General features: G+C 38.0%; 1 protein-coding gene across 1 annotated transcript; it reads right to left on the reverse strand.

The window, feature by feature from the left end:
- Positions 1-651: 651 nt before the first annotated feature.
- LOC139974148 (uncharacterized) lies at positions 652-10742 on the reverse strand. Its single transcript, XM_071981092.1, has 4 exons — positions 10638-10742; positions 3659-3714; positions 2335-2499; positions 652-1196 (listed from the first exon to the last, which is right to left on the reverse strand). Exons 2-4 carry the CDS (start codon positions 3702-3704, stop codon positions 715-717), a joined length of 693 nt encoding a protein of 230 aa, XP_071837193.1. The 5' UTR covers positions 3705-3714; positions 10638-10742; the 3' UTR covers positions 652-714.
- Between the last annotated feature and the right edge of the window lie 1402 nt (positions 10743-12144).

Below are 12144 nucleotides of genomic sequence, written 5' to 3' on the forward strand. Positions count from 1 at the left end.
CACCCCCCCCCACCCTTGCCCCTCATCCAACCTTCACAGCCCCTCATCCACATATGTATATGTATATGTATATATATATATATATATATATATATAGATATAGATATATATATAGATATATACATACATACATATATATACATATATATACATATATTTATATACATATATATACATAGATATAGATATATATATAGATATATACATACATATATATATATATATATATATATATATATAGATATATACATACATACATATATATACATATATATACATATATATATATATACATATATATACATAGATATAGATATATATATAGATATATACATACATATATATATATATATATATATATATATATATATATATATAGATGTATATAGATGTATGTATAAAATGTTCCAAGTAGAACACGACAGAGCTCAGGTTCTTGTAATTTATGCCAGGCCGAGAAACTAGCGATAATAGATCATTCTAGCCCTAATCTCTTGAACAAAACAAAAGAAATCCTCGCAAGCTGCAGACATCAACCAAAACATCCCCAAAATAAAGTCAAAACTAAGATGACAGAGAGATATCTTTTTAGTACACCTCCTGACGATTGCTAGTAAGCATGAAACTCTGAGTAGAGGTTTGGTTGCAGAAAAATCAAAATATATATATATATATATATATACATATATATAAAGAATTACATGTATTTAAAATTTAATCCATGAATCGCAGGTAGAATAAAATCACAAGGCCAGCGAAAGTTGTACTGACAAACGGCCGAAACTGAGAATTAGCTCCATTCAGAGGATCAGCTTTATTCCGAGGATCAGCTTTATTCCGAGGATCAGCTTTATTCCGAGGATAAGCTTTATGCCGAGGATCAGATCCATCCCGAGGATCAGCTCCATCCCGAGGATCAGATCCTTTCCGAGGATCAGATCCATTCCGAGGATCTACGATGGTCTCAGTGCCGAACAGTCGTTCTTCAAATTCGCTGAGTTGATCGAAAGTGACACAGTAGTCTGACGGACAAACGCACGTGTTAAGGCTCTCGTAGTTAAATCCGGGACCTTGGAAGTTATCAACATGAGCTAAGGATGGGTTGATAGCTTTCAATTCATCAAGATCGTTGCAGCCGCTGAGAAAGCCAGTGCCACAGGAGGTGACCATGTATCGCACCGAATAATCGTCTTGAACTGGAGAGAAAAAGGGTAACCGTCGGTTAACAGAGGCTTATGAAGTATATGAATGAGATTAACGGGGATGCAGGCTCTTCAAGAATGAATGCTATCAACATTATACAATCACGCAGTCAACAGACGCTGAAGCTTATAAAATGACACACTTACAAATGAAAGGACCCCCCCCCCAACCCCACCATGCACCCGATCACTACGAACCTGACCACAATGAACTAGAACAATAAGACTGGTTGAAAGACAAGAAACGTTAGCAAAAGAGCATTGTAACAAGTTATGAGCTTAGCAATGGTATGTACAGACTTAAGATGGTCACTCCAAAGAGCCTTCTTCCAGATCTTAGGACCTTTGAAACAGATACAACGCTGAATGGAATCCAAACGATTTACAGCAAGGCTGAGTTGTGGTTGTGCATGGTCTAACGTTTGGAAAGGAACGGTTGCAGTTTGACGAATAACTTTATCATAAATATTGAGGATTTTGAGTTTTAACGGAACGTGGATTACTGTGATATATATAAGAGAGTAACTCTTTGTTATGAAAAAAACCTGATGTTTCTGCAGTCGGGAAGGATATAGCAGGTTGCCGGACAGATTTACAGTAAGAAAAGTAAGGTAAGAGAATGGTAGTAGACAGAATGTAGAATTCTTTGTACAATGCTTATATATTTGTAGCCTATGATATAGCCTATATGATTTAGCTTATCTGTGTTGTAACCTATGCACCAACCATGGGAGTATAGCTAGACTTCTTTTTAAGGGGTACCCAATATTTTTCTAGCGGGGGGGGGGGAGGGAGGGAGGGCGGCTGGCATGACCTATTTCTAAATATAAAGAAAATATTTTCTGACCGTTTTTTGGGGGAGGGGGAGGGCCTGACAGATATTTTTGGGGGAAATGCTTGCCACCGCCCCCCCCCCCCCGCCCCCAATGCCGAGGCTACCATTAATGCATTACGGTAGTCGTTATACCATGGACCAGAGAGCCTATCCGCTTGATGAAAGGTGCTTCTCTCTTTGCAGTTTCTTCCATGGGGTTTGCAGAAAATAGGAAGGGGTGTAATTTGTAGACCTACAATCAAAACTCTATAGTCCACTTCTGCTTCATTCCGTTTGGGTAAAAAAATATATACTCACATGAGAATTTCGATGCAATCAAAACACATTTGTCCTGTGTTGGGTGACATTTTTGAGTTGTCGGTTGCAGGTTGTTGAAAGCTATCTGGGTACAATTGTTAGTGTAGCTTGGATTGTGTGCGGTACACTCTTTCTTTATCCAAATATAGCATTCAAGTCCCTGAACTGCCAACAAAAAAAAATAGTAATAATAATAAAAATAATAATAATTTTGATCACCGCTTCCCTTTTTAGTTTCCCGAAAGGAAAAACTAGCTTGTGAGGTGGACCGCGGATTGCAAAGTCGGTAATGAATATAAAGCGATTCGCAAAGTTGGTTATTACTATTACGTTTAGATTCGTCCAAAACGGCAGCATACAGAAACGTTGTACTCAAAGCCGAAGCCAAAGTGAAATTCATCAGGTCACACATCCGGAGCCTATACATGATGAGTTCTCCACTACCGCCCCCGTTCCCTTTCGGAGAGACATTTCATACTGTAGTTTTTATTACCGAGACATGGTGAAAATTGTTTCATCTTCAATTCAACCAATTAACATGATTATTATAGGAATATATATTCCCCAAGATCTGTTGATTTTTTTTTATACAAATATTAAAACCCTGCATAATTATACTCCAGCATGCTATTGGGAATATTTCAAAAGCATTTCAGTAAACATGATTAATATCATCAGTTTTACCTCCAAATATGTTACAAATCCAAATAATGGCCATTAATGTCCAACTTTCTTGAAGAAGCATTTCTACAAGGGCTACCACTCTTACCACCACCAAAAAAAGATCTTGGTTATTTGGTTCAACAAAGCAAATATCAACAGGCCAAAATATTCTGACTGTATATAGTCCTTCCTTCACTGTCCATTTTTTTCATATTTTGTATTGATTCCCAAGAGTGTGGCTCTTATATGTAACCGACCTTTAATGTGCAGCCAATAACGCCCCACCCCCCACCCCCCCAATTAAAACAAAGAATATACAGTATGTATACTCTCAACAACATTTCATATAGTACAATATGGGGAACCAATTATCCAACTAAATTGACACGAATTGTGATCAGTTGCAGCTCCTGAACTTTGGGACAAACTTCCTACTGACGATAAAACAGCCCCATATATATTGTGAAGACTTTTAACAGAGAACTTAAGACTTGTCTGTACCCAAGAGCATTTTGTGTACTCTTAGCGCCACTGAACATTGCATGACTTTGGATATTAGGCACTATATAAATTATTGATTGATTGATTGATTGCTTGATCGATCAGAGACTACCATTGAAAACTGACGCTTAGGCCGATATCCTATTGTATAGTAACTTACCAGGGACTGAAGCCGATATGCAGAGGAGAATAATGTACGTCAGCATTTTATTTAATCTGCGAACAGAACAGACAGAAATTATAATAAATAATAACATGGTAAAGATGAAAAAGTATAGTTTTTGACGCAGTAATTAACAAGCTGTTCAATTATTGAATGTTCTAGGCTGTTTTTAGAATAGCAAAGATATTTTACGGTTCTGTGAACTATAGAAGGTCAATGTGTAGCCATTTGGTGTCCAAGATTTTACATATATATCTTTATATATTCATTTGCCTTGGTCGTTTATTTCCATTTCATTTAACAGAGTCTGTTCAAATGATCTCTTTCGACATCCGGTCTTAAGGTTCACAAATGATTTCTAGTCGGTTAGCATGTCACGACTAAGACCAAATATCATCACCAAAGAGAACTGCCATTGTTCGATACAGGTATAGCAAAAGGCTTGCGGTGGAATGACGTCGTAGATAATAACCCCTCAGTGTCAACGTGTAAATTGTGTAAACAAGAGTACAACGACACAGGATTCGGTATTTGAGCAGGTTTCCAATAACATATTTTCGTACTTTTTGGAATAATATCTTTCTTTCTTTCTTTTAAAAAAAGCAACTTCTCAAAGGAACCAACATTTCTTCCAATCCTTTGTATAGATGATTGAATTTGTTTCAAAACAAATAAATGATAACAATCAACCGCAAAGTAGAAGGTTAAAAACACTCCCGTTACAAAGAAGTTTCATGCTGAAAGCAGTCAATGATGCGTTTCCAGATTTACTGTGATTTTTTTGGCTAATAGTCCCTACCATTGTCTGCAAGCATTTTTTGCATTTATCGTGCTCAATAAGCACAACGTATTTTGTTTAAATAACTTATTTATACAGCGCATTATACCGAGGGTCTCAATGCAACTAATTGTAACGTTGCTGTCCCGTGTAGAGATAGCAAAGTTTGTAGTATAGGCTCTCATGTGTGTGCACTCTCAAATATCACAACGTGTATTGTTGGCCACAGTGGACAAAATTCAGAAATTATGACGACATATCAGGAGGCAGGACTTTTTTATGTCTACATAAAATTGAATTGATGTGGACATAAATTCAAATTAATGCTGGCATATATTAAAATAATGCTGGCACCGTACCGTCAGCTGCGTACTGATAATGCAGTTGGCACCTTCCTGTTTCAATCTGTTTCAATCTGTGTGAATATTAATGTACATTTAAAGAGTTGTGTCTGTATTGCATGTATATGGGCTACCACATTATGTCAAAATATTCTTGCTATGAGTTGCACTTCTCTTTATATAGTAAGTACACCTTGTAAAGGGTTTCAGTGCAAACACATGAATTTATTTGTAATCTAAGATAATACATATAATATTAATGTCCCCACGCTTCCATAGGCATGAGTTGTATAATTTGCATTTATGATTTTCAATATGCACATTATAAACCTATCACTATAGGATATCCGTTGCGCACAAGCCAATGTTTTTGTCAGGGGTCATTATAACTAAGTATTGTGCGTTCCTGTATAGAGGTAATTTAAAGTGGCGTGTTTTCATGGAGGAACGTGGTATGGGGACGCAAGTTTTTTTTCTGAGCGGACGCAAACAATTTTTAAGATGTTGTATCCCGTCGCTGGCGCAACTCTTAAAATCCCGGTAACAATACTGAGAATAATACTTGGTAGTAATATAAGATTTTTCTATTTGTACAGCTTTCTGCTGATTTCTCAAGTCTTGCTAATGTAAACCTGTGAAACTACATTCTTTTCTTTCCTTGATCAACATCTGGACAGAATGTTAGACAAGTTTGCTAAAAAAAATCTAAGGTTTCAATGCACACAGAATGCAAGCAAGCTGCAGAATGTTCAGGTTGGTTGTGCATGATAAATTAATGGGAGTTTTATCATTTCAATTTGTATATGATGGCAGCCAATAAATATATGTTTGAACAAGAGTGGATAGAGGGTGTGGGTCGAACCTTTTTTTAATAGCACTCAGAAATTCAAAAGAACATGTCCTAGCTGTTAGATCTAGTTATAGTTTCAGTTTCCGTTCCATCATTCCAGTATAAATAGCATAAAATACAATTATGTTTAATAAGAGAGAATAAAACGTAAGATAGATAAATTCCATAAAAGCGATTAAAGGCAAATTAAGAGTTAGTAAATAAAGCAAGAGTTTTCAAAATGTTAGTTAACTGAAAATAATAAGGAAATATCAATAAACATATATTAAATCAAATCATTTAAGATACCATTTTGAATAAAAAAAGATGTTCTGCATAGAAATGAATTTGTGATAATTTTAACCCAATATTATGTTGGTGCTATTGCACGATGTCATAGAAGTACGATGCTTCCATCGGTTTGAGTGCATGCGGGTGCGTGCGTGCGTGCGCGCGTGTGTGCGTGTTTGTATGTGTGTTTGTGTGTATGTGTGTTTGCATACGTGTGTATGTAAATTTGTGTGGACGCTCGCATACTCGTACTTCAAGTCCGCGTGCGTCTTTAAGAATAATCCTTCTGTCGTGGTTTCTTAATAAATGTAATGTGAACGGTCGCGGACTTATGGTGACCTGAGATTTCCGACTAAGTTATAATATCCGCTCTATCCAGTTGTAATTTGGCGGGTATTTTTGAACGTGCAGTAGGCGTGAGGTATACCTACGTTGTGTTTGTTCAACTTCAGGCCGGGCCTTTCTTAACAGAAACACTACCTAACGACGCTATACGTAAACACATTTTATTTTTCTTCGCACCGATTCGACCAACACTGCATAAAACTGTCACCGTTAAGTTCGTGAGACTAGAACAAACTGAATGACAGTCCACTTAAATCTAATAAACTATAATTCCAAACTCACAGGTTTTTGAAGAGGCCAAAACACGGTAATTTATGATTACTTCGAAACGGATGATTTTGGACTCGGTTGCTATACGGCAGTTACTAAAAGGCTAGAACCCTTACGTATGGCCTAGCATATAATGACGTTACATTAGCCTACGCATATACCTTCCTAGGTGTTAAGACCTAATATTAAATGCCTTCGATGTTGGATTAGCCTCAAATACGACATCAGCAGTAAAACAGTGACTAGCAAGATCGTTCGCTCATCCATTTGAAATGTTTGTAAGAAATTTGAATCTGGGTTAACGTGTAATGAATAAAGTAAAACGGATTGGTGTGAAATTTGAATACAGTATATACTGTTTACGTTTATGCGCAGTGGTGTATGCAGTAGAACCTACCAAAATAGTACAGCACTATGGCGGGCAATCAGTCTCAAATTGTGGGGAATCGACTTATACCGATTTAAATCGACATGTACCAATTTCCTTCGACTTATACTAGTTTCCAGCAGCTTAAATTGACTTCTACCGATTTAAATCGACATATATCAGTTTAATTCTTCATATAATCGATCTAAATCGACATATACCAGTTTAATTCGACATATCATCGATTTAAATCGACATATACAATTTAAATCGATGATAAGTAAAATAAATCGGTATATGTCAATTTAAATCGACATATACCAGTTTAAATCGATGATATGTCGAATTAAATCGGTATATGTCAATTTAAATCGACATATACCAGTTTAAATCGATGATATGTCGAATTAAATCGGTATATGTCAATTTAAATCGACATATACCAATTTAATTCGACTTATACCAGTTTAAATCGTCATATTTAAATCGACATATACCAATTTCAAACGATGATATGTAAAATAAATCGGTATATGTCAATTTAAATCGACATCTATAGAGTTTAAATCGATGATATGTCGAATTAATTCGGTAGAAGTCAATTTCCTTGGACTTATACCAGTTTCTAGCAACTCAAATTGACATATACTTATTTAAATCGACATATCATCGATATAGCTCATTAACATATTCCAAATTCCGATTTTGGTGATGATTGACATGTGAAGATACATCACGTGCAGTCACCTGACAAGGCGGACGAATAATTAAATAGTTCCAAATTTACCAAGCTAGCAAGGGTGTTCATCATGATTATGTCAGTGGTAATCAGGGGCGTATCCAGGATTTTTTAACCCGGGGGGGGGGCGAATTACTATCTAAGCGGAGCGCCACCATCGGTTGGCGCGCAGCGTACAAGATAATTTCTGGTTTTGATACCCCCCAGATAACCGGAAATGGCACTTCTCGGGCTTGAAATGACCAACCAGATGTACACTTCTGCCTGAAAACCAAGAATTTCCCAATATTTTTTTTTCCATCCATAACCTTTTTGAAGATGTCACCAGTCACACATCATGTTCGACCTCACCGCATCTCCTGTGGATCATTGCTTTTTGTAGGTGATTAGAAATAAGTAACTATTATCTGTTTATTGTGTAATGCTCCACCCGGGGGTAATGATGAGCCTGGCGGGCTCCTGGCCCAAAGGGGCCCCTATCAGGAGGTCTAAGCAAGGGCGTCCTCAGAAATGTTTACGAGGGGGGGGGGGGGGTCAGTAGGTCATAAATGTGTAACACACTACTTGATACTATCTAAGCGGAGCGCCACCATCGGTTGGCGCGGAGCGCACGAAAATACTCCTAGAACGTCGAAAAAGACATTTCCGTTCAAGTTGCATTTACACATCGGTTATTTTGAGATCTCATGTCTTAGGATTGCGACTTTCATTAATTTCAGTAATGCATTATGGGCCGTATGCAATGAACATAACTAGAGAACTGTCGGTTGGGGGAAATCATTGAAATGTCAAATGCTTAACTTTTTTTTTTGAATTTGTGATTTTCCAGGGGGAGTGGGCAAGTGCCCCCCCCCCCCTCCTACTGTATGGAGTATAATGGAGACAACTGTACAAATACAGTAATCAAACCTTAGCATAAACCTAATTTCGGCTGAAACTTTGTCTTCATCTAAGTCTAATTTCCCGTGCTTTTTTACTTACCAGATACACCGAAGGCATCTTTATTCTTACCTTTTATATTATATTTATATGCAAGCCCTGCCTTCTTTTCAAATGAACGCAGTTTCAAGTCTGTTGGGTGGTGGGTTATTGGTTTAGAATTTTTCAAAAAATCATATGTCCCGATGTTGTACTCAGAACAACTTAGGCTGGAATCGGGTTTTAAATAATATACTTCGTTTTCGATTATAATAATAAATAACATAACTAGCTCGACACAGACATTAATACCCAATGAGCCCATGATCATGATGTGTGTATTCCGTATCACGTGAAAATATGTATATTGTCTTGTTCAGTCTTTGCATGAGTTATTCTTTCCCAGTAAAGCCGGCCCTCCCTATCCAAAAAGGTATACCATTTTTCTGTGCATCAGTATAGCCGGAGCCCCCTTTTGGTCGGGGCCACCTGGTTAGCACGGTCTGAGCCCATAGGAGTTACGCTACTTTGACCCAAATTCTTTTCATTTCGAAAGACGCACAGTTTCAAGTTCATTACACACTGAAGGCTTCGATTCTCTATCTGCCTTCAGTTAAGGGAAGATCTTGGGATTTTCATCCCTATCGGCGCTACGGATATTGCTAGATATCCATACAGTACAGTGCCCTTGGGATTTCTTGGATTTTTCGGGGCCTGATCTTGGGAAATTGCAAGTCGGAAGTGGTCATACTCCATGTAGGTCATTGCACGACCTCTAGACGTCACTAAAACACAACCCGATCACTTGTTATCGATGAAGCGGTGTGTTGTCGGATTTTGTCAAGGTCTTGGTACTACGGGCGAAGGTCATTAATTAATTTTCGTAACTCATCGGGAAGCGATTAGAGGGGTGGGCGTATGTTTGTGGGCGCGCGTTTTCATGCAGATGGGAACAATCTCAAGAAGTGATGAGTTCGTCATGTTCCCCGACGACTCGGTCGAGTTCGAGACCAGCCACAGTTGGTTTCATAGCACAATTGTACAATTTAAGGCGTCCATACACACACACTCGTTATCATATGTAGTACCGGTATATATATATATAGATATCTACATTAGTGAGAGAGGAAAATGGAAACGTCAAAAATGGAGTTGGTCGGTGTAAGGGGAAGGGTGAGGCGCACACCCCCCCCCCCCCCGTAATCCTCGATTCGTCACTGGCTACCATGTGTATATAGTAGTGATCAGCGCTGTATTTATGACTGTTCCTCTTCTCTTCCCGGTGTCTTGGCGTTTATCTTCTACTCCCTCCTTTTCTCCCTTTTCTCTCTTTCTTCTTTCTTCTTTTCCCTTCCTTCCTCTCCTTCCTCCTCTTTTTTCTCCCTATTTTTTCCTTTTTTTCTTCTCTTTTTTCTCTCCTCTTTTTCTTACCAGGGGGGCGCGCCCCCAAGGCCCCCCTGGAAACGCGCCTGGTTATTTTGAACTTTTTTAGATTTCATTATGGAAGCACCACCCAGTCCCTTATTGATTCACACAGCAACATAACGCGCTTTATAAGGCTTTTGGTGTTGCCGTTTGAGGTTCTGCGATTGTGCGTTGTAATGACTAGACTAGTTTTGGTGCCTGTATGTGACATTGGCTTATAAACTTGCACGGTAACTCTAAAATTTCATGGTCAGGATTAAATTCATTTAATTTTACGTCAATGTCTAAAAAAGGTCGTAGACACGATAACTCAAAACGTCACAGGCCTAATTTGTATGCAGAAAGTTTTGAGATACTAATTGATCTAAAAATATCACTCTAGCCCTTTTCTCCCCCCCCCCCCCATTAACAAAATTTGTGTCTTATATAGCTATATGCATATATTGGATCAGAGTTGCTAAAAGCAGAGACAGTCAACCGCCAAGTAAACAAAGCCATTATAACGCTTTGGGCATGATACGATATTTCTATAAGTTACAAGGCGCTCCATCGAGAAAGAACTTTAACTGTAGTCTATATACACAGAGGCTACACAGTATGGAAGCATTGGCAATAAAGAAAGTGATAGTTTAATTAACAATACATGCAACTATAACAAATTTATAAATCTTACCGATATATCAGCGAATAGCTTGGCAAATTTGTCTTTCGACGAAAATGAGCGCTGGTGTATTTATTACCGTAATGAAACCATGACCAGTATATATATATTCCAGACTAACACGTACTGCGCAACTGCGGTGACTGGAATTGATTCTTCGAAAAAACGGGAATGTGTTTGACCTGGGTAAGGAGAATTCAAGGTGCCATAATATACACATATATACACACACATATATGCATGCATATGATGTTATTGTTCGTGGATCAGTTTTATAATGTTTAACCCTAGTTAGCAAAGTCATATCAATTGAATCACTTTTATAACCAAAAGGGATTAATTAATTTCTAATCGAAGCCTTACATCAGTTTCCAGAGCCTGCCGAAGGAGATCAAGTAACTTATGGTCTCATTAACATCAACTCTTTTTGGCCAAGCTAGCTTTCTATTTATTCTAAGCATTGATTCTAATGGGTAGGCTGTCTGTTGGCTTGGTCCTCATGGAAGTTTCCTTGGAAGTTCCATGGAAGTTCCTTGGTGGTCGGCCAAAAATTCTATTGACTGCTGGTTGCAGTTTTCGAAGGGGTTTACTACCTTATAATTATCTCACCTTGACATGAAAATTAACCTTGATATTCCCGGGGTGGTAGGGGAGGTGGACAGGCGTAGCCAGGGGGGGGGGTGGCGAAGGGGGCAGCCGCCCCCCTTGAGCATATTTTTTTTAAGGTTTTTATGATATCGCTAGTATTTTCAAAAGAGAAAATGCTAAGATGCAACTAACAAGGCCTGGGAAGTGCCAATTCCAGCAATCTGGGAGGCATTTTCAGCCAAAATGTTCTTGTACGCTTCGCGCCAACTCATGGTACGCTTCGCGCCAACTCATGGTGGCGCTATGCTTAGATAGTTTGCAATGCCATTTCTACGGCTCTGATAGTTTGCCTACAGTTTCGCCCCTCCCTTGGCAAATTCCTGGCTACGCGCCTGGCAATGGAGTACATAGGGATGGAAGTGGGGGTGGGGGGTGGGGGAGGTTGGTGCATATTTGTCAACTATTGTTTTAGTGTATTAAGTTGTTCCATTCCCAAATGTAAGCAAGTAGGATCGCTAAGATTGCAAAAGTATGTTTTTTATTTTTTTTATATTTTTTTTTTTTATTCAGTGTATCACCCTGATTTTGACATTTTCTTTTTTGTGTTACCAAAGAATGTGTGTGTTCAGTAAGAAATTTTGATAAAGTCCATGTTTTTTTCATTATTTTCCAGATGGCATGGTGTGAAATAAATTGTAAGTTAGAATTTTTAATAGACATTTTTGTTTTGTATGTTTCTTTAGTCTGTATATATAGAATGTTTAAAATAACGTGCTGATATAATTTAGTTATAGATAATATATGAAACACTACATACATGCATAATGTAGTGAGGAACACCACAAACTAGTCAGAATCCAGGGGTTGTCACAATGTACACTTTAAATTTTCTTAAACTGAATAGTGAGAGGACAGAACTGTTGGTCATCTG

The sequence above is a fragment of the Apostichopus japonicus genome, chromosome 9 (genome assembly GCF_037975245.1).
Source record: "Apostichopus japonicus isolate 1M-3 chromosome 9, ASM3797524v1, whole genome shotgun sequence".
Taxonomy (NCBI): domain Eukaryota; kingdom Metazoa; phylum Echinodermata; class Holothuroidea; order Aspidochirotida; family Stichopodidae; genus Apostichopus; species Apostichopus japonicus.

Bases quoted from the DNA above. Each gene is read 5' to 3' on its own strand.
- LOC139974148 (XM_071981092.1), bottom strand. From the start codon at position 3,704: ATGCTGACGTACATTATTCTCCTCTGCATATCGGCTTCAGTCCCTG. The intron at 2,500-3,658 runs GTAAGTTACTAT...TTTTGTTGGCAG, and splicing joins CATATCGGCTTCAGTCCCTG to TTCAGGGACTTGAATGCTAT. The intron at 1,197-2,334 runs GTGAGTATATAT...TTTTCTCTCCAG, and splicing joins GATTGCATCGAAATTCTCAT to TTCAAGACGATTATTCGGTG.